At 42.0% G+C, this 26,691-nt stretch overlaps 1 protein-coding gene across 7 annotated transcripts in view; it reads right to left on the bottom strand.

The window, feature by feature from the left end:
- herc1 (HECT and RLD domain containing E3 ubiquitin protein ligase family member 1) overlaps positions 1-26,691 on the bottom strand; it is an 87,521-nt gene that overhangs the window by 6,581 nt on the left and 54,249 nt on the right. For 4 of the 7 annotated variants that reach the window (XM_061277311.1, XM_061277309.1, XM_061277313.1 and 1 more), the window contains 35 exons: positions 26,145-26,355; positions 25,485-25,651; positions 24,633-24,749; positions 24,253-24,496; positions 23,973-24,097; positions 23,651-23,880; positions 21,901-22,169; positions 21,507-21,559; positions 20,197-20,397; positions 19,699-19,873; positions 19,278-19,545; positions 18,803-19,016; positions 18,135-18,391; positions 17,935-18,062; positions 16,863-16,999; positions 13,781-13,981; positions 13,516-13,646; positions 13,214-13,431; positions 10,377-10,497; positions 10,151-10,297; positions 9,821-9,922; positions 9,153-9,326; positions 8,480-8,779; positions 8,325-8,390; positions 8,099-8,224; positions 6,548-6,686; positions 6,154-6,335; positions 2,419-2,574; positions 2,223-2,345; positions 2,018-2,120; positions 1,704-1,873; positions 1,411-1,549; positions 909-1,078; positions 305-474; positions 50-215 (listed from right to left, as the gene is read on the bottom strand). In XM_061277311.1, the coding sequence (XP_061133295.1) occupies positions 50-215; positions 305-474; positions 909-1,078; positions 1,411-1,549; positions 1,704-1,873; positions 2,018-2,120; positions 2,223-2,345; positions 2,419-2,574; positions 6,154-6,335; positions 6,548-6,686; positions 8,099-8,224; positions 8,325-8,390; positions 8,480-8,779; positions 9,153-9,326; positions 9,821-9,922; positions 10,151-10,297; positions 10,377-10,497; positions 13,214-13,431; positions 13,516-13,646; positions 13,781-13,981; positions 16,863-16,999; positions 17,935-18,062; positions 18,135-18,391; positions 18,803-19,016; positions 19,278-19,545; positions 19,699-19,873; positions 20,197-20,397; positions 21,507-21,559; positions 21,901-22,169; positions 23,651-23,880; positions 23,973-24,097; positions 24,253-24,496; positions 24,633-24,749; positions 25,485-25,651; positions 26,145-26,355 (5,900 nt within the window). The remainder of the gene's footprint in view (positions 1-49; positions 216-304; positions 475-908; positions 1,079-1,410; positions 1,550-1,703; positions 1,874-2,017; positions 2,121-2,222; positions 2,346-2,418; positions 2,575-6,153; positions 6,336-6,547; positions 6,687-8,098; positions 8,225-8,324; positions 8,391-8,479; positions 8,780-9,152; positions 9,327-9,820; positions 9,923-10,150; positions 10,298-10,376; positions 10,498-13,213; positions 13,432-13,515; positions 13,647-13,780; positions 13,982-16,862; positions 17,000-17,934; positions 18,063-18,134; positions 18,392-18,802; positions 19,017-19,277; positions 19,546-19,698; positions 19,874-20,196; positions 20,398-21,506; positions 21,560-21,900; positions 22,170-23,650; positions 23,881-23,972; positions 24,098-24,252; positions 24,497-24,632; positions 24,750-25,484; positions 25,652-26,144; positions 26,356-26,691) is intronic. The other 3 variants (XM_061277316.1, XM_061277315.1, XM_061277312.1) reach the window with 3 other exon arrangements.

Below are 26,691 nucleotides of genomic sequence, written 5' to 3'. Positions count from 1 at the left end.
GAGATTAATGAGGCCACAAGGCAACAAGGGATTAATGATCGCTCCATACCTGACACATTTCTGTAATGGTATCATCAAAGACCCCTCCTGCGTCATCAGCTCCTTCGCCCACCAGCTTCACCTTCCAAGCTCTTGAGGGAAGACGGAGGTCTGAAGCATTCAGTTTCACAACCTGACGGGCAATCTGCACAAAGATGGGTTTACATTTCCGCCCCCTAACAAAAACAAAGATGGAGGAACAAAATTAAATGGTGAGCAAAAAGGAAGATGTTGGATTCTTCTACTCCAAGTGAAAGGTACTAACCTTGTGGAGATTCGTTTGACAGTGATCTGGGGACCATAGTTCTTGCCTTGCACCATAGTTTTACCAATAGAGCGCACCATGGGTAGAGTGTATACTCTGGGGGCTAGCAAGGGTCTTAATTGGCCCTGAACGATCCCCCAGGTACCTGCGTTGTAGCGGGAGGTGCAGCTCTGCAAAGCAGACATCATAATTATCAAAAATTATTGTGTCAAAGTCAAAGTCAAAGTCAGCTTTATTGTCAATCTCTCCACATGTCACAACACACAAAGAGACCGAAATTACGTTTTTCTCTATCCCACGGTGACGAGACACATAACACGATAGACATACATGTACGCGACACAATATAAAAACAAGAAGGCAAAAATTCAAACAATCAATAGTAAGAGCGATGAATAAATAATAAATAAACAGATAACACAATAAATAACGGAGCCAGCAAGCATAGCGCAAAAGTAAAAAACATCATAAACAAAAAGGCACAAACAATAAATAAGAGTAATAACAAATAATAAATAATAAGAGCCAGCTAATACTAAAAATTGGCATATGCATGAAGGTTTCATGAATGTTTGTTTGTGTGTGTGTGGGTGGGGGTGAATACCTGGTTGTTGGGACTAAGGTTAAGAAGTCTCCAAGATGAGTACATGAGGTCGGAGAAGTGATAAAGGAGGCGTAGGCGAGCCCTCACTGCCTCCATGCTGACTTCCTTGAGCACGCTGTACTGCGGAGGTACAGCCACGGGCAAACCAAGCTGGAGCGGTACTGAAGAGCCTGAGGATGAAGCAAGCGTCAGTCGAAAGAAACTGTACACAGGTCGGACTGACTGAATTATAAAATTTGGTCAGTGCTTACATTCTTTAGGCCAGTGGTTCTCATACCTTTTAAACAACTATCACCAAAAGCAAATAAATGTGGTCTTTTATGACCAAGAATTTCTATACGGTACTCAGAAACACAGTATTTTGGTAGATTCGTAAACTATTTGAGAAAATGTGCCTCTTGTGCACGTCTTACATTAAAAATAAAAGCCTTGCATGTAGACTTTTGGTCAGTGTATTTCAAACTTATGTTGTGTGAGAGTCAGATTGTGTGTGTATGTTGACCTGGGGCTCGGGGTGGGACAGATGGAGCGGTCCATGCAGCACTATGGCAGCGTCCAGCAGTGATCTGGTTGATGCCTTTGCTCTGCAGCACTGTCACCAGAGTTGGTTCTCTTACGTGGTTGGTGTGGCCCAAACCCAACTAACATTAGAAAAAGTTAAAGACACCCATTAAAAAAAGGAGATATGCAAGATTACTGTATACATGAATAAAACCTTAAATGCAGATACAAACAATGTATTTTCTGCAATTCAAAATGCTTTTGTGGGTGTTTCTTTGACTTCCAGTGGGTTACCTGGCCCTCTAAGTTGCTGCCCCATGTGTAAACGTCACCCGTGGAGGAGAGAACCAAAGTGTGCTCAGCCCCAGCAGCAATATCCTGGATGTGGATCCCTGACAGAGCCGGCACCTGTTGGGGACGGTTGTGGTTCCGTGCCCGGGCTTCTGGCAAACCAATTAGGCGGTCTAGAGCAAATGATTAAAACATTTTAGGAAAAAGAAATAGACACCCTTTACACGTATTTGGATATATATACGTAATGTTAATTGTACTTTACACTGCAATTATTAAAAAATAAGTCTAAATTGAACATTTCCATTTGAACCTACCTTTACCAAATGTAAAAACCTTTCCATCTTTTGATAAAGCCACAGAGAACTGTGTTCCACAAGCCACTTTTTTTATGCCAATTCCACACAGCATTTCCACTTTCTAGGGATTGAAAATTCAAATGATTACCAAGTACATCAGGAACTGTACTGTAAACAGGAAACTAACTGACACGTGTTGCTCAGATTATTCAGTAGGCCTAACCTGAGGTGAAGATTTGGCTGTTGAATTCCCAAGTCCTAGTTTTCCATAGTCCCCATCCCCAAAAGCCCACACCATCATTCCATCAGCGGAAACCACCAACGTGTGGTTCAAGCCACATGCAACCTGAACAATGTAAGAAGCAGTTTGACACGGGCTGCGATCAACCGAAATCAAATTTCCCTTCAATAAATCTGACCTGCCCAACTTGATATCCTTCCAGAGCCGTGACCTTCTCTGGTAGTTTCTTGTTGGAAGTGTTTCCCAAACCAAGTCGACCATAATCCCCATTTCCAAAAGTGAAAAGCTTCCCATCACCTGTTACCACAGCTGAATGTTTGAACCCACAGGACATCTACGGAGAAGAGGGGAAATAAAGCATGTAATCAATGACATATATGGATGAATTGATTATGTCAGATTTATAAAGTCTTTCAATGAAATGATGCATAACATTTGGAAATACACTAGTCAGGAAAAAAACAAATTTGACTGGAATGTGCGCCAGTAGCATTGAGGAGGAGTCCCCACCAACCCACAACGTCCTGAGTCGAAGTTAAGCACTCAATTCCAAAGAGAAATCACCACTTGGGTTCAGGTCAAGGTGAGGAAGTTCTATTCATTTATGCCATTCCAGGTCTATGTTATACTATTATAGGTGCTCCTACATGAGCACTGAGGTCCCCCAGCAGACTAAGGGAGTACCTAAATGTGTTGCCATCCATGTCTTTAAAGAACAATATCTTCACATGGCCCCAACCAGGATGGTACGTGCCAGGCTGGTAGTAATATTGGAGCATTTTTACAAGTGAAAGGACAAAATTACAGTAGTTGTATCAGCGTATCAAGACTTTGTAGTTTCAACCAAGGTGCTGTGCCTGTGGTTGTCCGAATTGGTGGTCTCAGTGTTACATCTCTGCTTTCCACAGAAGATATGATTCCATTGTCTATGATCCTACTCTCACTGGAGGGGTTCACAGCAAAGTGAAGACGTTGGGAAGAGAATCAGCACGGTCAAAACTGAGACGGGTTCTTCCACAAACAGCCTGGTTCCACCCTGTGTGGTCCCTTATTCATTACAATGTTTCAAAGCCAAGGGAACTGTTCCTCAAAAACCTTTCCAACATGATTCCAGTTAGTGAGACAGAGCTGCTCCCTTGACAAAAGTATACAGTAATACAGTACCGTAAATTCCGGACTATAAGCCGCGACTTTTTTCCAAAATTTTGAACCCCTGCGTCTTATAGTCAGGTGCGGCTTATATAAGGATTTTTTTCGTGATTTTTGTGATGACTTGATCACTTTTATACACTGCGGTATCTTGAAGAAAAAAACAACAACAAAAATACTATTTTGAAACTACTATGGCTGCTGCTTATTCTGGCTGTGTTGCTTGTGACTATTATGAGCTTTAGTAGGAATGTACGCTAGGTGACCTGCGTCAAAGGGCTCTAAACCCTTTCTCTTACTCTGCCATGTTACTCAGAGATTACACAAAGCAGTAGCGCTGTTTGGACTATCTGCATTGTATTAAAACCCAATCAATCAGCATTTAAATTCAATTCTTCTGACATTTTGCTCACCAAAAACAAGTTGTAATGAACGTGAACTTTTAATGCATTTTATTCAAAAGGTTACTTTGAACCCCGAGGCTTGAATGGCGGCGCGGCGTATTTATGGATTTTTACGGCCTCCAGGGGGCGCTCCAGCAGGAAGCAAGAGTGAGACAGACGAAGAAGAGATAATGTGCCGAAGAACATGTGCTAGTTTGTGTTTTGAACATTTCGCGGATCACGCACACACCCTCATCATGGAAAACACACGAAGAAATGCATTTGATGCAGCTTTTAAGTTAAAAGCAATCGATTTGGCGGTCAAAGAGAGAAATAGAGCTTAAACGGTGGCGCGGCGCGTCGTATTTATGGATTTTACGGCCTCCAGGGGGCGCTCTAGCAGGAAGCAAGAGAGAGACAGACGAAGAAGAGATAATGCGCCGAAGAAGACGTGCTAGTTTGTGTTTTGATAGCCGAATAGTGCCGTATAATTCACACAAAGAAGAGAGAACGAGATCAAGACGGACATTATTGAAAGGAAGCTTTTATACACAAACCGTCATTATGGGGGACAAAAGAAATGCATATGATGCCGCTTTTAAGCTAAAGGCAGTCGATGTTGATGACATTGTGTTGCGCCACCCTTTTCTTTATTTCGTGGTCCTGTCTACTCTGGAGCTATACGTGTCGCTCGCTAGTTTAATGTAATTTAGCGCTTCGCGCATGAATAAAATTAGTATGAACAGACCCTCATCACACTCGAAGAAATGCATAAAAGCGACGACGAAAGAGAGACTGAGAAAGTGTGAGGCGAAGGATATCTAACGCTATTCCAATCGGACGCTGAGGAGGAAGACTTCGATGGTTTCAGTGCACAGGAGGAAGATGAAGATGATGAAGCTCTTTTTTTTACTTTTACTGGTATGTTTTTGAACGAGCCCTGTTGGTGCTGTACTACCGTGTTGCTGCTGTGTTACCGTCGCGTCTCAGTGACTTTTACCGGGTATGTTTTTTTTAACCCATTAGTCTTGTGTTACTTCCGTGTTGCTGCGGTATTACTGCCGCGTCACGGGCAGTGTTTGGAAAGAAATGTTAAGGTATGTTATTAAAACTTTAAAAAAGCTTTCTGTGTCCAGTCTTTCTTTGTTAATAACTCGCGTGCACACTTCCGTGTTGCTGCGGTACTACTGCTACGTCACAGGCAATGTTTAGAAAGACATGTTAAAGTATGTTATTAAAACTTTAAAAAGGCTTTCTGTGAACGGTCTTTCTTTGTAAAAAACGCGTGTGCACGTGCGGCTTATAGTCCGGTGCGGCTTATATAAGAAAAAAACTAAAATATCCCCCAATTTTAGCTGGTGCGGCTTATAGTCCGGAATTTACGGTATATATCATACATATGTGTTTTACAACAACAGACTAATTTCAAATTTCATGTAAAAACTTTAGTGAGCTGCGAGCACCTGCCAGGTCCATTGCGAGGTGCGAGCACCTGCCACATCCATTCACTTGAATGACAGCGAGCTCTCCTTTCAAATGAATGAGAGGTCAGCAGGTCCCCAAAAAGAGGGTGATTCCCATGGAATCTTCAGGTGGTCTTGACCATAATGAAGACATCTTTGCAACCGCACTCCGCAGTCTCAGTGGTCCACTGACCTGATGGTCGTGGCCTGTGGCGGCCGCCAGAGGACTTTGGATGCCGGGAGGGTGACCAGGACAATCTGCCTGAGGCAGTAACTCTGAGCAGCAGCCCAATGAGAGACGGTGTGGAGTGAATGGACCTGGCGATGTGCGGTCGGCTTGTGATTTACCACAAGCTTTACTATTTCATCAGTTGGTAGATATGAATTTGTAAATATTGTTAAACGCATTGTTTTAAATACAACACGTGTTTTAAATACCCGTGTACTACATATACTGTTGTCTTTATGCCCTGGCGGCAGCCAGCTCTCACTGGCAATTCACATTTTTGAATCGCTGCAAAAAAGAGTGGCTGAGACTTGCCACTCGTGAAATATGGCAGAGCCCCACACACTGAGTGTGCAGCCGATGCTGGCACAAATCAGTTAATCCCATCCCAATTGATTGGCACCCGCTGAAATGGAAAAACAACAAAGGCCAGACCAGGCCAAGCAAAGGTGTGGCAATGCGGAGCCAGACCATTTTGGATTTTCTGACGGAAAGGTGGCTTATGTCTCCTGGCTGGCAATGTTTTGGGATCTCCCAGGACGCGTAATGTGAAGCGGCAGGGGAGAGAGAAGTCTGAACTTTACAGCTAAGGCTGCTGCCCTTTCGACCCAATCATGGATAAGCGCAAGATGTGAGCGATTGGCGGTGACTAAATACAATGCACTCCATGGGATTTGAGGAACATGACTGACCTGCACCACCTCTTCTCCTTGAAGAGCTTCAATCTGTCTTGGTCGGCGCTGGCGGTCACTGTTTCCATGGCCCAGCTTTCCATAATCACCATCACCCCAGCTAAACACCTCACCACTCTCTGTCAGCGCCATGGAGTGGCCGTCGCTACCACATGATGTCACCAACTGAGTCACCACAAAACCTGATGGAACACCAAGAAATTGACACAAAGATAAAAATGACTAATGATTACAAGAAAAGAGACCTTCTCAGTAGTCCTGACTAACGCCCCTTCTTAAACAATCATAACCAACTGCATTTGAGTCTTTGTCATTTGTCAATAATCTTACAATTTCTTTAAAGGGCCAACAGAAAACTTGAACATACAGTATAAAATGGCTAATTCAACACCACCTTGAAGAGCTGAGATGACGGTGAGAACATGCAGGTCATCGGAGTTGCCTTGACCCAGACGGCCATAGCTGCCCTCTCCACAAGCCAACACAGTCCCATTTGGCTGCATAACAAAGGTGCAGTTCTGACCACACACCACCTGGTGGGCGAGAGATGCTGAGAGACTGGCCAAAAAGGAATTGACTAAAAGTTGAAGAGTTCAAATTGTGCTAAAAAGAGAAATTTAACTTTGGGTAAAATAGTTAAGATACTACATAGCAAAAAATCACCTGACCAGTTCTTCAATCTGGCCCATTAAAAAACTAAAACCAAGATGGCATATTATATCCTAAAACTGGTTGTTTATAAAGTATTTATTCATTTGTTTGTTTTCAAAATCAGCTGGGATAGAATCCAGCATGCCCGCGACCCTCATGAGGAAAAGCAGTACAAGAAAACGGATGGATCGATGGACAAATTATAGTAGAGAACATTTTAAGATTTTCTTTATTTTATTAATAAATGAATTCAAATGATATAAATCATGGTTAGTTACAAAATGGGAACGAATTATTTCGTTCATACGTTTTAGATATTGTCACACTGGTGGACTACTTGGCACATCGGCTCACAGTTTTGAATTTATGGGTGTGAATGCAGGCTCTCGCTTTTGTTAATTTTCTCTGGGTACTTCCACCTGCATTCAGAAAATATGCATGTCTCTAAATTAATGTGAATTTGATTGGTTTGTTTGTCTATGTGGTCTGCAATTGGATGCCGACCAGTTCAGGGTGTACCCCGCCCTAGATGACAGGTATTTTTTACATGCATGTTTTGACTACTATAGTGTACAGAAATGGCTTGAACCATTTTTTGAATCACATATGGCCTATGAGCATAAAATGTCTCCCACCCCGGTTTAGACAAATTGAACCTTGCTGAGATAACTCCTTCCAACCTGAAGTTGCAACAACCTGATCCCTGGCCTTGACAAAGCTGATATTGTGATCGTCACAATATTAACATGTCTCAAAACCATTTTAACAGTCACACAATTACTGTATTTTCCGTCAAAATATGTCAACGTGTTTTCATAGTTTGGCTGGGGGTGCAACTTATACTCAGGAGCAATTTATGTGTGAAATTATTAACACATTATATCATTTCACATGTTATTTTCACACTAAACTGCATGAGAGTGCTCGAGGCCTGTGGAATAATTGGAACTGCAACTGACAATGAGTCTGACGTAAGGCACGTAGAAGAAGAAGCGCTGCATCTTCTACTTCCGGAGTTATGTAACGTTAACATACTGTACCTTCAGCCTGTTGTTGTCTATTCTATTTTTATTTTAAATTGCCTTTCAAGATGACATGTCTATTCTTGGTGTTGGATTTTATCAAATAAATGTTCCCCAAAAATGTGACTTATACTCCGGTGTGACTTATATGTCTTTTTCTTGTTTATTATGCATTTTATGGCTAGTGCGATTTATACTCCGGAGCGACCTATAGTCCGGAAAATACGGTATATACTAGAGTTGTCTTTCACAAAAACGTAAACCACATGTACCTGTTGTGCCTGTGAGAAGGAAGGTGCAATGGTTGGTAACAAGATATTTCTGCCTGCCTCAGCCAATTGGCCATGTCGTCCGGCACCCCACAAATACACATCGCATTTCCCTCCAAGGTGCCAGTCCTGGAAACAGACGACAAGCAGATTTTGTGAATATGGACATAAAAAGTCCTATCACCGTTAGTAGCTGGTTTGTGTTATGTACAGGCAACAATTTACTTACTTCAGGTCGAGAGGTAGCCCAGGACATGATTTGTTCATCCATACCAGAGATCCATTTAGAGTTGTCCTGTAAAAGGACACAGCAGAAACAGAATGACTTGAGACGTCAACTACAACAATTTGAAATGTAGAACAAACATTAACACCATCCCTCACCATGAGCAAAGTCATTTCATGTTTGGGAACAGGTTCCAGGTCAGGAACAACAAAGGACGCAGGAAAGCTAGCACCTCGAGCCAGGGCCTCTGCTGCCTTCACTGTTGTCGAGAAGCAGTCCAGCCAGGCCCATTCACTGGCACTCCAGATCGCAGAACCAGACTCGGGCGGGCAGTGTCTGAGAGAAGGTGGCACTGGCGGGAAGCACAAAAGCTGGTCCAGGTGGAGTCCCACTGCCAGAGAAGCGAGGCACTGCATGTAGGGACTGTGGATAAGCTGCTCTCCACACACGACATGAGGCTAGACATTCCAAAAACAATGCAATGAATGAAAACGGAAAGGGTGTTTTGCATCAGGCAACAGCTGAAATCACTATATAAATACAGATGCATTGCATTGTATGTGTTCAAGTATGCCAACTGATAGCTAAGAATGTTGTTGAGCATACAGAATTTGATCAATCTACATATGTACAGGAGAGGTTAAATTGTGTGCTACTTGATCAGTGCGCTATAGAAATTGAAAGTAACAAAGAAAGAGCATAAAAGAGTTCAGCATGGTTGGTAACTTGGTATCATTTCTTGTTGGAACAAAATATTTAAATCTGGAATAAAACAATAAGGTACCTTTACAGATCATTAAAATAATTAGCCAGCATATTAAATGTCCATACCTTCTCATATGCATATTGCTCCTGCAACATGACAGGTAGTCTCTCTAGGAAGGCCCTCATGCAAGGTGCCATATTGAGGCCAACGACACCCTGCTTTTTAAGAGCTGTACGGCAAGTGGCCAGCACGTGGTTGCTTGCCATGAACTCCTTTGAGCAATTTACAACCAACACATCCTAAAAAAAACACACTTTAGATTAAAACAATGCAGAAGATAGTATTTTAATAATTTTTTAAAAGATTACAGCCGTTATAATCTCTTGAGTGGAATTTGTAACTCACACCCTGCTGACTTTGTTAATTGCTAACCACAATGTGAATTCTTAAGAAATAAAATTGATCAGTATATAAAAAAGAAGACCAAGTGTTCATTCATTATACTGTTATATTTTTATTGTTTAAAAAAATTAAGAGATTTATGAGAAATAAGAATTGCTCCTCAATATAAGAAAATTGCTCCTCAAAAGCACCTCGTACAACGACGGCCGATTTCCTGTCAGAGCCGTGTAATTTCGCCCAGCCCTTGTGTGTCTGTGTGCACAAGTGTGTGCATGAGTGCATATGTAGGAGGTGGGATGACTTCTGCTCCTGCAACTGAACCTACTGCCACCCCTCTGCCACCTCAGGTAAAGCGTCCTAAAACTGCCAGTGGACAGGGCACATGCTTTACCTTTGATCTGTTGGAGCAGACAGCAACACCCACATCTGGGATCCACACAATATTCTGAATGGCCCCTGAACCAGCAACGACTGTTTGAATCACTGACCCATCCTGTTAAGCACACAAAATGATTTGAGTTCATACATAAACACCAGACACCATACATGACGTAAGCTTAGAGGACATGTTTTACACAAGAACAAGATAATGTATATTTTGGAGCCATCACCCCTCCTTAAAAAGACCTGCTGGCTCTGACATACATCTTTGTGCCGGGAACTTGTCGTTCTTATTGAATAACTTGGGCTACAACTTCCAATTCCTGCATGTATTTCTTACTCTCAGCGACCAAATGTTCATGAGGCCTCCAACTCCCCCCGAGGCCAAAGCAAGACCATCAGGACTAAAGGCAACCATTTTCACTGGAGTTATGTGGCCCTTCAGTTGGAAAACACACGTTGCGCCTTCTTGTGACCTTTGTGATGACTGCAACACAACCACAGAAAAAGCATGTAAAAATAAACTATTTTGTAACAATACGAATATTTATAAAAAAGAAATGTACCCTGCGTTTAGGATTTGCTTCTTTCTCCCACCACCCTTCTGAGTCTGAGGAACTGCCATCTGGGAAGTTTGAGATGACCTCTGGAATAGTCCAGACTGTGACCAGACCATTCTGACAGCATCTGAAAAACATGGTGACAATCCAGTTGTGTTCGCGTTTATATGCACCAACTAGACACATGAATGAATAAAAAATTATTCCGCCCTATAAGGCGCACCTAAAAACCTAAATTTTTATCAAAAGTCAACAGTGCGCCTTATATATGGATCAAGTGATGAATTTGTTGATCCATACTGGTTGTACACAGTGCTCTGCCAAAATGTTTTAGTACGTTTTAGTACGACTAGTAAATTACAAGGTCGCATCGCTTCCCAACATTACGGTAACTGTAGTCAGGGGGCGTCACCGAATAGCTGTTGTACCCACGAGGCTATTTCATTTCAAAATAGGCTGCTCCGTTAATGTTTCGAGTAAATCTACGGATCGATATGGAAGGGAAACATAGGTAAGTAGTACCAATGCGTTAGATCGAACTTTAGTCAGTTCTGATCATTTTATGGGAGCTCGTTTGAGAAACGCGATTGTTTACACTTTGCTGAGGCTCATGGGAGATTGGGAGCTGAGGGTCATGGGTTTTTGCGGATGGCTAATGCTATAACGATAGCTGCTATACGCGCGAGGCTATTTCATGTCAAAATAGGCTGCTCTGTTCATGTTTCGAGTAAATCTACGGATCGATATGGAAGGGAAGCATAGGTAAGTAGTACCAATGCGTTAGATCGAACTTTAGTCAGTTCTGATCATTTTATAGGAGCTCGTTTGAGAAACGCGATTGTTTACACTTTGCTGAGGCTCATGCGAGATTGCGAGCTGAGGGTCATGGGTTTTTGCGGATGGCTAATGCTATAACGATAGCTGCTATACGCGCGAGGCTATTTCATGTGAAAATAGGCTGCTCTGTTAATGTTTTGAGTAAATCTACGGATCGATATGGAAGGGAAACATAGGTAAGTAGTACCAATGCGTTAGATTGAACTTTAGTCAGTTCCAATCATTTTACAGGAGATCGTTTGAGAAACGCGATTGTTTACAGAGGGCTCGTTGGTTATTGGCTAGTGGGTGCATACCGCAACCCTAGTCAACCTCAGTTTGTTGCAGTAAAGCTTCTATTTTATGCGCCTTATAGTCCGGTGCGCCTTATATATGGACAAAGTTTTAAAATGGGACGTTCATTGAAAGTGCGCCTTATACCCGGTGCACCTAATAGGGCGGAAAATACGGTATATAATAAAAAAAAAATAAAATAAAAAATAACTATTTATAATTCAAATTTTGCAAGCGTGTTGCAAGGACAAAACGAGAAAATTATTCTGGGTTCTGAATGATACACAATAATTGGTAAACTATACATTGCATAGGTGCTTTTGGAACAGGAAGCTTCAAATCAACTTTGTTTGCCTGACGTGCTTGGCGATTTGCATCTGCATGGTTTAATCAATTATCAATTTATTTGTCTTTAAATGGCTTTGGTTTCTAGATGCTCGGGAAGGCCCAAATCCCTAGCTGTGTCCACCAAACATTGATTTGGGCACAATTGAAATATTTAGAAATAATAATAGTTGTCTGTACCTACAGTACGACCTACCCTTTTTGCTTTTTTATTGTTTTTCATGTATTATACATTATTTTGCTTAGAATAGTTTTTTTGTTTATTATAAAGTATTCTTTGTTTATCATCAATGTTTAAAACAAATAATTATTAAATATAAGTAAACAATTATACATGTTTCCTTTCATTTGTTTTTTGTTCATCATAAATGCTTTTTGTTTATCAAAATGTTATTTTTTATTATTAAATCATACGTGTTTTCCCAGTTATAGATAATTATTTTTGCCATTTTTTATAGATATGATTCAATTTATTATAAATGTTTTAAGGCTGTAAAACCCCTCACCACAGTTAATAATTTTCTCAGACAGTCAAATGGGTATGAATGGGTGGATGTGAAACTTTAGGCCTTAACTAGATACACAGACAGACTGTTTTGCAAACAGGAGATCTTTTGCACTAGTTGCCCTGTCATCCAGGAACCAGGACGAACCACGCTTGTGTCCCTGCAGCACAAACTGTTTCCATACTGCCACTTCACTTTTTGTTCTGAGTCCCTGATGACCACATGAGTGACACGTATGCTCCCAGAGTCAGTCAGTATTCATGGGACATAACAGAAAGGTTTTTAGATTTCTAGATAATAATTAGTCATTAGGGAAAGTTAGAGAAACGTGCCACTACAACCCTTCTTTTCATAAACCACCATCAGTTTCAACACAGCTGTTGCAAATAATGGAAGGCGAGAGTCAAAGAGCAAGAGAAAGACAGTGAGAGCGAGAGCGAGAGCGAGAGAGAGAGAGAGAGAGAGAGAGAGAGAGAGAGAGAGAGCATGCAAGAGAGAGATTAAAAAGAGAAAGCGCGAGCGTGAGAGAGAAAGCATGTGTGTGTGTGTGTGTGTGTGTGTGAGAGAGAGAGTGTGTGAGTGTGTGAGTGAGTGAGAGAGTGTGCGAGTGTGCGAGTGTGAGAGTGTGCGAGTGTGAGAGAGTGAGAGAGTGAGTGAGTGAGTGAGAGTGAGAGTGAGAGGGAGAGGGAGAGAGGGAGAGAGGGAGAGAGGGAGAGAGGGAGAGAGGGAGAGAGGGGGAGAGGGGGAGAGGGGGAGAGGGGGAGAGGGGGAGAGGGGGAGAGGGGGAGAGAGAGGGAGAGAGAGAGAGAGAGAGAGAGAGAGAGAGAGAGAGAGAGAGAGAGAGAGAATACATTCATATTATTTTTCTTGATAATGACCTACATTGCTAGCATGTTGAGGGGCTTTGGGCCACTTCCAGGTAAGCTGCACCAGGCAACAGCATTAACCAGGGAGGGTTGTTTAAGACTTGTTAAACAATGCCATCCAGTGCCCAGTTCAGAACCTGAGTCAGCATTGGCCCAAAGCTTCACAGTCTCTTCTTTGGCACATGTCATCAAGATTTGTCCTGTTGGACTCCACTTCATGTTAGTGATTGATTCCTGAAAAACATGCATAATAATTTATTTGATAACGTGTAATGTGTAACCTTACTGTCTACAATTAAGACTTGGTATTTTCTTTACATTGTGAGCATCAATGACCACAATTGCTCCTTGTTCTAAAGGCTCTTTGGATCCAATCAGTAGCTTGCCATCTGCGTATCCCACTGCAAAAGGCTTGTCTTCTCTGTACCAGGCTATGGTCATCACTGCCACTGGTAAAAATAAATAAAATCAAAATGTCAATTGTATGTTTCACTCAAAACAATCTTGTTGTTTTGTCATTTACAATGCTGCCAAAACCATTATTATTACATTGACAATCAAATATATAACACATCTGCCATACCATCTTTCCTGTAGCAGTGCTCCAGTTCAGTGCGGTGCATACTGCAGGAATCCAATACTTCAATGAGGCCCAGCGATCCATCCATTCGACCCACCAGGAGCATGTCGGTGGGCTCCCCAGACCACAAGGACTCTGCTTCATCTTCAGGCCAAGTCAGTGCTGAAACCCAATGAGGCTGCACATCCAAAAGGCCTTTACCACCTTCAAGGAAGAATAGAATAGAATAGAATAGAATAGAATAGAATAGAATAGAATAGAATAGAATAGAATAGAATAGAATAGAATAGAATAGAATAGAGATAAAGCTTTTATTGACATTGAACAACAACAGACAAACTGGAGGAAACAAAATTGCAGGTGGATTCACAACAATAATAATAATAAAAAAATAGAGGCTAATCATAAAACAAAGAATTGTTGCTATGACTTTCAGCTTGTCCCGTAAAGAATTGTCTTAGTGAGTCACTTGCATGATTTGTGTGGAAAAGCTTGAATCGGTACGATTTTGCCACTGACTGTAATGAATGTCATATCTTCAATAGTATGTCAATGGCTGGAAAAAAATGGGACAATAATTTACTCTTCAAACACTATGTACAATGTATTAAATGAACTCATGGATGGTCAATGGCTTAGCCAGAGAAAAATGTCAGTAAACTATGGAATTTTCATGTGCAATAAAAATATTTACCGTTTTGCATGTCAATGCTGGAAAAAAAGCCTGTACCCATGTATAATATGCACCCAAATTTTGACTTTTTTTTTTTTTAAAGTCCCAATGATCGTCACACACACATCTGGGTGTGGTGAAATTGGTCCTCTGCATTTGACCCATCCCCGTGTGATTTTGATCCATCCCCTGGGGGAGAGGGGAGCAGTAAGGAGCAGCGGCGCCGCGCTCGGGAATCATTTGGTCTAACCCCCCAATTCCAACCCTTAATGCTGAGTGCCAAGCAGAGAGGCAATGGGTCCCATTTTTATAGTCTTTGGTATGACCCGGCCGGGTTACTTAAGTCCGTAAACGTAAAATTATTTCAGAAAAAAGATCATCTTTGGGAACAACCGGTTGTTATTCTGCCGTTCAGTATTACTGCGCATGCGGTAGCAAACTCGATAGCGAAGAAATGTTTCTGATTTGTGTAGGGTACATTGTGACAGCAAACGAGCAGGTGATCGAGCAAGCGTCTGATACGAGAGCATTGTGTTTGTATGGAGCATGTTTGAACAGCAGAGAAGAAAGGAACAAGGCAAAGTGTTGTGAAATAGAATGTTACCTGTAATACGCATTTAGGTAGAGAACTGAACTCTCGCTTTTTATATAGCTAATGTGTCAAAAAAAAAAAAAAAAATTGTACCCATGTATAATGCACACCCCAGATTTTAGGACAATAAATTAGTTAAACTTTGCGCATTATACATGGAAAAAAACGGTATATAATAATTTGTCCGATTTATGCGCCACTAGTCCTCATTTGGGATGTGGATCAGCTGAAGCAGATGCCAGCTAACTCCTCAAGAGGCAGGGAAAACCATGGAGTGGTCAGCCGTCAATCGCGGAGAACACTCATGGGCAATTTAGTCTTTAGTCTTCAATGAACATACAGTTGTGCTTCTAAGGGTATGTAACGTCGTGAGCACAACTGTATACCGTATTTTCCGGACTACAAGGCGCACCTAAATACCTAAAAATTTCTCCAAAGCTGACAGTGCGCCTTATCGTGTGGTGCCCCTTATATATGGATCAATTGATGAATTTGTTGATCCATACTGGTTGTACACAGTGCTCTGCCAAAATGTTTCAGTACGTTTTAGTACGACTAGTAAATTACAAGGTCACATCGCTTCCCAGCATTACGGCAACCGTGGTCAGGGGGCGTCACTGAATAGCTGATGTACCCGTGAGGCTATTTCATTTCAAAATAGGCTGCTCCGTTAATGTTTCGAGTAAATTTACGAATCGATATGGAAGGGGAACATAGGTAAGCAATACCAATGTGTTAGATCGAACTTTAGTCAGTTCCGATAATTTTATAGGAAATCGTTTGAGAAACGCGATTGTTTACACTTTGCTGAAGCTCATGGGAGTCTGCGAGCTGAGGCTCATGGGAGTTTGCGGGTGGCTGATGCTATAATGATAGCTGCTATACGCACGAGGCTATTTCATTTCAAAATAGGCTGCTTCGTTAACGTTTTGAGTAAATTTACGGATCGATATGGAAGGGAAACATAGGTAAGCAGTACCAATGCGTTTGATCGAACTTTAGTCAGTTCTGATCATTTTATAGGAGATAGTTTAAGAAACGCAATTGTTTACAGAGGGCTCATTTGTTATTGGCTAGTGAATGCATACCGCAAACCTAGTCAACCTCAGTTTATTGCAGTATAGCTTCTATCTTATGCACCTTTTACTCCGGTGCAAATTTAATGAGGGTGCGCCTTATAATCCAGTGCGCCTTTTGGTGTGAAAAATACGGTATATGTATTCCCATTTACCACTAGATGGCAGAGATACAGTTGTAGTCAATGTTCCCTCTCAGCTCCGCGGGTGCGCAGTCGCGCACTGCCCGCACATTCTCAGCGCACAAGAAAATCTATCCAGCGCATAACCAACATCCCACCCACCCCCGACCCCGCCGGAAGCGAAGCGAACACGCAGCGTTTGACGTCCCATTACCCCCCCCCCCCCCGGAAGCGAAGCGAACACGCAGCGTATGACGTCCCAAAGGCTCAGATTAAGAAGTCCTAAAAGAATGTATTGTAATTCAACTTTCGTGGACTATCTTGCAAGCAGTGGCCAATTAAAATAATGCAGGCTGAAGGTTTGTGATGGGAGGATGTTAATTACACCTAGTCCTTAAATGGACTGCATCTACTTTCTGTTAATGCAAGCAGTGAGGGTTAATAATAATACTGTGCCATTTATAGAATGTGAGAAAATACAATACGTATACCGTCTAATAGTTTATAGGCAACTACATGTTTCGCTCCCTTAAATGCTCTATTATGGAAAAACACTAACAACTGATTAATCCTCATTTTAAAAATAACAAACAACAAAGTTAAGAGTAGCTTGAATGTTTACCATTAACTTGCCAAATATTGATCATTTTCTCCATAGCAGATGCAAGATATTTTCCAGTCACACTCCAAGCCAGCGGAGACAGGCAAAAATCACTGGGTGATCCCAAAGATGTCCGGCCGTCCGGAGAGGAACCATCACTGGTAAGAAAACAGGAAAAAAAAAAAACATCACTTAGAGAGGTACATTTATCATGAGCAATACTGAAACAAGAATACTAAAGTGGAAAGTGTTGCTTCTAAACTATGGTCTTAAAGAATTATCAAACTGAATATGCAATTGACACAAAGGAAAGCATTTGAATAGATGGCCCCAAGAAAGAATGTTCCTGGAAAAATGTTTAGTGGTTGATTTAGTACAGAGGAGACAGCAACAAACAAATTCCATTATGCTTTCATTTGTATGTGTCAGGCTTCGGAGGGAGTTGGAAATGGAGCAGGGCAACCATGTGCAGTTTGGACCAGGGTTTATTGGAAGAACTCAAAATACATACTTGGTTCACTAACCTAACTCACTGACAAAACAAGACTGACTGAAAAAGACGTGAAACAAAAAGACATCATGACATTGACACAACAATGACTAGACTGACTGACCAGGACGTAAGACAAGAAAACAACAGGACCTGACGACAACAACACACGCAATGATCCGACGGTGAGCGAGGGGCAGACAGGACTTAAATACAAAACACGAGGTAGGTGAACGCGGTTACATTGATTGAGGTGACACAGGAAGGGAAGGGCGACGCAAACAGAAACCATGGCAACCTAGCAAAACTGGGGACGAGACATGACAGAAGCACACTGACATGATCCACGGACATGAGCACACAGACAGACGGACAAAACAATGACAACATGGACGTGATCGGGGACGAATCATGACAGTATGCTTGCTATTGTTCTTTAACTTGCATCATTTTGGCCAGTAAATTAACATCCGTATGCAAGTTACTGCAAGAATTTTTGCAGCACAAAAATCAGAATGATAAAAAGTGAGCACGTTAACATGTGCAGCAATTAGTTTGTCTTGTACTGCATGTCAAGGTTACTGATTGCATGTGTTGTCTCACTCCTTATTGAAGATACAGGTCTGCTGGAGGGTGTACTGGCTTTTGGTAACATTCCACACCCTGACTGTGCCATCATTGCCACTAGTTGCCAACAAGCCTTTCCTTTTGCACCAACAGCATGTGAGAACCTAATTCATAAGAAATATGTGTCAAATACAGTAGTTGGAAACCAGCAAATGTGCATTCATATGACAACTCACCCTACTCTGATGAGCTTCCAGCTTGATAAAAGAGCACTTTCTCAAGTCCCCTGCCATATCGGCAAAGGTATTTGGTCTGCTGTGATTGTCTCGGTCATGGGCGGCTAGTGTGCGAACCAGCTGCTGGGCAGCCCACTGTCGATGTTGTGAAGAAAGCCTGGAGGACAGGCAGCAGGCGGCCAGAGAATTGGCCAGCTCCAGAGGTCCTACAGCGGAGGGATTATGGGAAGGATGGGCATAAAAATGCGCAATTAGACCTGCTTGACATGAAAAACAAGATGACAGGGAGTGCCCGTGAGTGAGAGAATGCACAAAATAAAAAAGACAGAAATATGTAAAACACAAAATGTGACATGAGAAAGATGAACTAAAAAGGTGGCAAGCTCACATAATTAATCTCTTGATTATCATCATATCTGATGAATAGGACATGACCTTTTACTTTTTATTGTAACTACATGATAAGACCTAAAATCTACACATCAGATCAACACACAATAACTGCTAGATTGAGTTATTGTTTTGGTATTTAACATGTACTTGTATGCATCAATATAATTCAATAAATACATTGTGAGAAAAACTACGTAGTGTAAAGTTGTATCAAATGCCATAGTTAAAGAAACTTTGCTAACTCTCAACATGTCCTCCATGCAAACACAACACACCTTTTTTCTCCATATCAGCCTTGTCATAAGCAGGCCTTAATTTTGCCACTTTATCCGCCAGGAGAGCTACCAGAGCCTGCGTTACAACAAAGTTGGGAGAGGTAATCAGCTTGTTTTCCTCCGCCACACCGCGGAGGAAGCTGGGTAGGAATTTCCTCTGGACTGGATCGTCCACTGTTGTCAGATTCATGCCTGTTGCTGCTGAGATCAGATTCTGTAAATGAAAGATAAAAGCCTCAACAATGACAGTAAATCAGATTTAGTGAAATGTAGCAAAAGAGATGCAAACATTCCTGCATATGACAACATAAGGTATTTTGAAGCAACTAAAACATAGACGCTTATGAAAATGTAGACCTTTGATCTGGCCTGGTTGTCCCTTCAATTACGCCAAAGATATAAATGAAAGACATAAACAAACAATATTTGCTTTTCAGTTCGAAGAAGCATTTTAAATTTGGCTCGCGTAAAATACCTGTGTACAGAGCTGCACCAGCAGTTTGGCAGCATTGGGGCTGTTGGAGGCCAAACAGCCCACTGCTGTGCTGAGGTAAGCTAGACAAGAAATGGGCTTGCTGGCCTTGGCAGCTCCACGTGTCCTTTCAGCATGGCTCGAGGCTGCCGTAGGACCGGTGGAAAGCCCGGCACGTCCTGCTGCCGCCAGGCACATGAACCTGACCAGAGTCCTGATATCTGTTAAACCAAGGGATTCCAGGCCAGCTGCGAGGCTACAGCTTGAACCACTGGGTTGGAGGGAAGAAGTGATGGTGAACATAGGGATGAAGAGGTAGCGTATGAGACAAAATTATTATATACACATTAAACTGTGGTCTACATTTGATTCAGTGATTGCATGAACAGTATAATAAGGGGCTTTGTGTGTGGGTGAAACCTACCTGACAGAGAGCAGAGACAGGGCTCTCATCACCATGGTTCTGGCAAGCAGAACCTGGGCTGCGGAAGTCACCCTCCTCAGGGCCATCACTCGGTCATGGGGGTTCTGCAGGGCAGCTGCCTGCTCCCCAAGCGTTACCCTGCCTGAAGAACTCTTATCCACTGATATCTGACAACCTGCAAATAAATGCACCTGATGTTACGGCACAGACTGTTGGCGTTTGAGGACTGTTTCACTTTCTTGGCTCTCTGGCATTCCGCCTACTTATTTCTGAACAGAGTGGTTGTATGTCCACAGTTAAAAGTATCCCGAGCTTTCTTTGAGAAGGCCAGATAACATGGTGATCGCAATTGAAAGTAGCTCACAGAATATCCCTGATCTGGAGAATGGAAATGATCAACGCTTGGGTTTGTAGATCTCTACTAAAACAAGAATTAGCCAACAGACTTATTTTCAAAGACACCGCTACAGAGCTGCGGTTTTGAGCGAACACACTCACCGATCTGAAGCAATGTCTCCTCCATACTGTTGGTGGCAGTCACCATGGCTGCAGAGGCCCCCAAAGGGTCACTATCAGGGAACTGTACAGCCTCTGGAACAGTCCGCCGTTCACTCAGACCCAAAGGACCTGCCAAAAGCTCAAATTCTTCTTCTCCTGTAAGCTTCTCATCTTCATCAACATCCATCATGTCCCAGTCCTCTGGAGTGTCACAAACAAACAAAAAATGTGAACTCAAAGAACCAATGTGAAACATACTTGGGGTCTTATTTGCTGAAGGTTTTTGTCATGCAAACAGATGTAGACTTGTCCACGAACTAACTAGGCACACCCAGAATTGTGTCTGCCAAACACATAAAACCTAAGTGTAGTTAATTTTGCACATAGTATATGCACATAGATTCATTTCACATGCACAAATTATCCATCAAATTTAAGACTAACATTGAGAGCGTCCTCTCCAGCTGTATTGCTGTTTGGGGTGGCGGCTGCACTGACTACAACTTGAAGGCCCTGCAGCGCATAGTGAACACGGCTGGTAAGATTATTGGTGCTTCACTTCCCTCCTTGAAAGACATTTACATCTCCCATCTCACCCGCAAGGCGACCACGATTGTGAGTGATGTGAGTCACCCCGCTCACTCTTTGTTTGATCTTCTGCCCTCTGGGAAGAGGTATAGGAGCCTGCGCTCCCGCACCACCAGACTCAACAACAGCTTCATACTCCAGGCTGTTAGGATCCTGAACTCGCTTCCCCTTTCTGCGTAGCGTCCTGTACTTTTGCGCTATGCTTACTGTCTGCTGTATGCACACTGGCTCCGTTTTGCTCCTCTTATTTATTGTGTTATCTGTTTATTTATTATTTATTCATCACTCTTATTATTTATTGTTTGAGCCTTCTTGTTTTTATATTGTGTCGTTTACTTGTATGTCTATCGTGTGATATGTCTCGTCACCGTGGGATAGAGAAAACGTAATTTCGGTTTCTTTGCGTGTCTTGACATGTGAAGAGATTGACAATAAAGCTGACTTTGACTTTGATAAAGCAGTGCCAAGATAGCACAGACAGACTGAGAGGCGACAAAGAAAACTTTCCTGCAACATTTTTTTAAAATCTCAATTTAGTGTGACATATTGATCAGCAATGTAACTTGGGGGCTTGAACATGACCAAAGGGAGAATTCCTTGGACTTGGAGCCAGTCACAGTGATGCAATCGGTTACGAGTCAACAGACAATTTAGCAGCAACTATTTACATTTTTACCAAATTGGGCCCTCATATTTTTATTATGTGATCAAGAACACTGTACCTTCATAGACACTGTCTTGCTTTCCCAGAAGGTCAGGTGCCTGACCTTTATATCTGAAATAACAAAATCAAGAGATGTTACTGAAAGTATATTTTACCTCCCAAAAAAATAAAAACAATTTATAAGAAATACACGTGAAATAAAAGGTCTAATTCCATCCTTCTATAATAGTAGTCAATAACAAGACACATGAATGGACAAACAACTATTCACACCTTTGGGTGATATAGTCTACAGTGTTTTTTGGAATGTGGGATGATACCAAAGTATGCAGGGAAAATCATGCAGGAATGGGGGAAAAAAATAAGCAATTTGCATCTGAAAGGCCAGAGCTAAAATTCAAGCTGAAAACCTTTGAGTTATTCATGTTTCAAATGCAGAAATTTGTACCTACCTTTCCACAACTGGAACTTTTGCCTTGCTTTTGATGGCCAAATATTTCTCTCGACAGGCACCACAAAGAAGGTAGTAGGGGTTTCCGCTGCCACACTCGCCTCCAAACCAGCCATCGACGTAGGAGCCATTGCTACGGTAGCCTTGCCGGTTGGCACTGCGACCACAACCAGGATGACTTTTCTTCATATGTTGATTGAAGTTGACTACATTTGCTTCACATAGTTCGCACACCACCATTTCATCGCGGTCATCTGTCTCGCACACATGCTGTGATGTATGGCAATGTGTCACAAAAAGAAATACATTTGCATACATTAAACAATCATAGATTTACATATCAGAACACAATACAGTACTGAATTGAGCATTCATGAAATGGGGTTTCAGAGACAGTAGTTCATGACAGCTGTTAGTGGCAGTGTCGTATCAGGCTTAGTGAATTATCTTCCCACATTTTGAAGACTGAGAATCGTAATTAAGGTCATGCCAACTAAGTCAATCTGGTGTCCGAAAAAGGTGCATCATAAAAAAAGTAGCTACCGTATTTTTTGCACCATAAGGCATTCATTGAATTTTTTATTTTAGAAATTATTTCATATACAGGGCGCACCGGAGTAAAAAAACGCATAAAATAGAAGCTATACTGCAACAAACTGAGGTTGACTAGCGTTGCAGTATGCATCCACTAGCCAATAACGAATGAGCCCTCAGTAAACAATCGCGTTTCTCAAACAATCTCCTATAAAAGTGATCGGAACCGACTAAAGTTCGATCTAACACATTGGTACTGCTTATTTATGTTTCCCTTCCATATCACTCCGTAAATTTACTCAAAACGTTAACGAAGCAGCCTATTTTGAAATGAAATAGCCTCGTGCGTATAGCAGCTATCATTATAGCATTAGCCACCCGCAAACTCCCATGAGCCTCATCTCGCAGACTCCCATGAGCCTCAGCAAAGTTTCATGACGGCCCCCTGTAAACAATCACGTTTCTCAAACTCTCTCCCATAAAAGTGATCGGAATCAACTAAAGACTGATTTAACACATTGGTGCTGCAGCTTATTTATGATTCCGTTGGACATTGATCCATAAACGTACTCGAAAACATTAATGGGACAGACTATTTTGAAATGAAATAGCCTTGCGGGTACAACAGCTATTCAGTGATGCCCCCTGACCACGGTTGACCCATGACCCTCAGCTCGCAATCTCCCATGAGCCTCAGCAAAGGGTAAAGAATCGCGTTTCTCAAACGAGCTCCTATAAAATGATCAGAACTGACTAAAGTTCGATCTAACGCATTGGTACTACTTACCTATGTTTTCCTTCCATATCGATCCTTAGATTTACTCGAAACATTAACGGAGCAGCCTATTTTGAAATGAAATAGCCTCGCGGGTACAACAGCTATTCGGTGACGCCCCCTGACTACAGTTACCGTAATGTTGGGAAGCGATGCGACCTTGTAATTTACTAGTCGTACTAAAACGTACTGAAACATTTTGGCAGAGTGCTGTGTACAACCAATATGGATCAACAAATTCATCAATTGATCCATATATAATGCACTCTGCATTATAAGGCGCACTGTGTATTTCTTTTAGTATATTTTAAGTTTTTAAGTGCGCCTAATAGTGCGAAAAATACGGTAATTTGACTAGATTGTTTGTGAGGGGTAATGGAGGACAACTAAGACCTGAACTCATGATGGCAACCCTCTGTTCATAACATAAAGTCACACACACCCATGTTGGCCAGTCCAGTACCTCCGGGATCCACATTCCCAGAATGTCAGTGTCACTGGCAAGGTCCTGGCCAAACATGACCTCCATCGCTTCTTCATCTAGGTCCATCTCGAGCTCTTCATCCAGAAGGGTGAAGTCGTAAAGGGCACCCGGGTCTTGTTGCGGCAAGTGAGATGGAACCTCCCTGCGCGACTGGCTGTGTTGGGCCTGCACTGACCGGTACAATCCAGCTAACAGAGTGGAGACAATTCAAGTGGTTTCAGGAAGCGGGATCTTCGTTCAGATTCAGATTTTAATCACTGTAAAGATGTCTAATTCTCACCAGCACGGGCAAACAGTCTGCGTGCAGCCAGGTCAAAGTGGTGCTTCCTGGAAACAGCAGAACGTCCTCTCAGGGAAGCCCCACTAGAGGCATCAAGAGCATTATCCTGCTCTTGTCCCTCTGGACTACAGTGCGCAGAAACAGATTAGCATTTAAACATTGATCAGTTGTTATACTTTTTCACAGGTAGGGGAGGACAACTCTTGACTACCACAAAATTCGTTTCAGTATACATCCAATTACAACACACAACAGATTATGCATTTCAATGGAGTCGTACCTCTCACTAAAGCCCTCCTCCATTTCGGAAACATCAGCAACGTCTCCAGGTGAAGAAACATAGGTGTTTCTGTCCTGAGACTTTCCTCCAGCAGATGCTGTTGCACCTGAACACAGGGAGTCAGACACACCACCACCACTGCCTCTTGTGTTAGGCTCATCATGCCCGTCATCTGTACCAGGATGTTCTATCATCCACATTGCTAGCACTGTGATGTTTTGGGCATCTGCTTCTCCTCTTGCACCTGGAAAAGAAGAGACATCTAACCGTTCAACATATCACAATCTAATTTGGATTTTTAAAAATCATGGTTACTCTGCTGGTCTTTAATGACTGTGATTCAATGTAAAATAAAAAGTGCAAATTTAGTAGAAACGGACCAGTTGCTTCCAAAGCTTTGGTGATTTGGCGTAGGGAGAAGCCCATCTCCAGTAAGGGTACAGCAATTGCGGGAGGTGGTGGAGATGTTGACAGCCTGCTGCTCGGGTCTGACAGAGCTAAGGCAATAAAGAGCCATGGTTAGTGAGTAAAATATAGTAAAGAAATATCAATATTAGGGCTCTCATTCAGTTAAAAAATGTAATTGTGCCTTAATGGCAAGCTTTTCATTGTTAACAAGCAATTAATGACAAACTAATTTTGTCGTTTGTTTAAAACAAACAAACTACAAATAAAAAGTGACAAAAATGAGTGTAAACATGACACATTCAACTCCTGGCAATAACACAAACATACAAATATGGATAAGGAGTGACATTCTGATGACTTAATAACGTGTGTTTTGCGCGAGGACCGCAAGGGTGACACATGAGTGGATTTGCACTCCTGTCTCATCCCACTTTCACAGAAAAAAAATCCTGTAAAGTCCCATCCGGGATCATAGTAAAAGAGAAAAAAAATCCTGCCCTTTCCCAGTAAAAGACTCCTATCCCGCCATGCCCCCGTTCAGAATGACTCCCATTCCCGTACCACTGCCATTTTGGACGTCAGCCGTATTAAAAAAGGTTTGTTTATCTGAAAAATAATGAAGTTATCAAATTCATTATAGACAAAATATTAACTTTCTTAGTATCCCTTTAAGACAAATTAGCAGTTCTAAAATTGAAAATGTTTCCATCTAATCTACGGAATCACAATGGGCCGATCACACTCATGGTATCGGCATCTTAAAACATTGATGATCAGAACCGGGCCGATGACATTGTCAGGCAAGGTAAGTATGGTATACTTACAGGTACCAGACCTGTTTTGCGGTCTGTTGGGCTGTGAGTCTGGGGAAGTGAGACTCTGCCTGCGACCAATATCATCACAAGGGGATGTTGGTAGAGATGACACTGGGGGTGTTTGTGCCCGCCGAGCTGGAACTAAAGTGGTTGTTGGGTAGCTGGAGAACATTTGTCTGTGCCAACAGAAAATCACCACAATTTCATGAATAAAATTAAAAACATTCCTCAATAAACCAGAACTCATTTGTTGCTATCATTCTGATTCTGCTTGCTCGTGAAAATTGTTGTCATTAATAATCAAAAATGCATCTATTAGTACATTAGTCTGGTTATTTTAAATTATATTTTTACGACTTCGGCGACAGCCAGAGGGCGGCTTGTCTACAACCAGGAATTGGGCACTTTGGACAAATTTTATTAGATTTCCTATTCTAAGTTATATATATGGATTAATAAGGATCCAGCCCATACAGGTAAGGAAGCCATGACCAAAATAAGGGATAGACTGTTGCAGAACAGAATATTGGTTCTGCGCAGTAGTAAAAGGCATATCAAGAATGATGGACTGACATCTGTCATATTATAACATTCAAAATCCAAGGTCATTATTTTTGAAATCATGCTAAGACTTGTAAAATGACTAATGTGCACAGCATATGACCTAACCTGAGAAGGCTGAGGGGCATGACGCCTGGAGACTCTGAGGCAGGGACAGTTTCAGTGTCCGTGACAGGTGTGGTTGCAGTGGTGGTGTCCTCTAAAGAGGAGCTCATGAAGGAAGTGGTACTAGAGGCAGAGGGGCTGGTGGTGACTGGGGTCTGTATCAACTGCTCACCTTCTACACCCTCGCCTTCACTTTCTGGCTCAATCCGCACACCTAAAACAAACAAAATGAAATATGCCAGTTATTTAGAGTATTTGCACAACAATTGTAGACAAAATTAAAGCAGTGTCAATAAAAAAAAAGTTAGATCGATATCAGGCTAACTGAGGTGGCAGAAAATAGCCGATGTTTTCCAAATACACCAAAAAAAAATCTATACATTTTGTTTTTGTGTTGTTTTTTTACCTAATGCGTTTTGCATACATGATTACCGTATTTTCCGGACTAAAAGTCACAGTTTTTTCATAGTTTGGCCGGGGGTGCGACTTATGTGTAAAATTATTAACACATTATATTATTTCACACGTTATTTTCACACTAAACCTCATG

Source organism: Syngnathus typhle, linkage group LG4, assembly GCF_033458585.1.
Source record: "Syngnathus typhle isolate RoL2023-S1 ecotype Sweden linkage group LG4, RoL_Styp_1.0, whole genome shotgun sequence".
Classification (NCBI taxonomy): Eukaryota; Metazoa; Chordata; class Actinopteri; order Syngnathiformes; family Syngnathidae; genus Syngnathus; species Syngnathus typhle.
The sequence above is the reverse complement of the archived record's forward strand: the minus strand, read 5'-3'. Positions and strand labels throughout refer to the sequence as shown.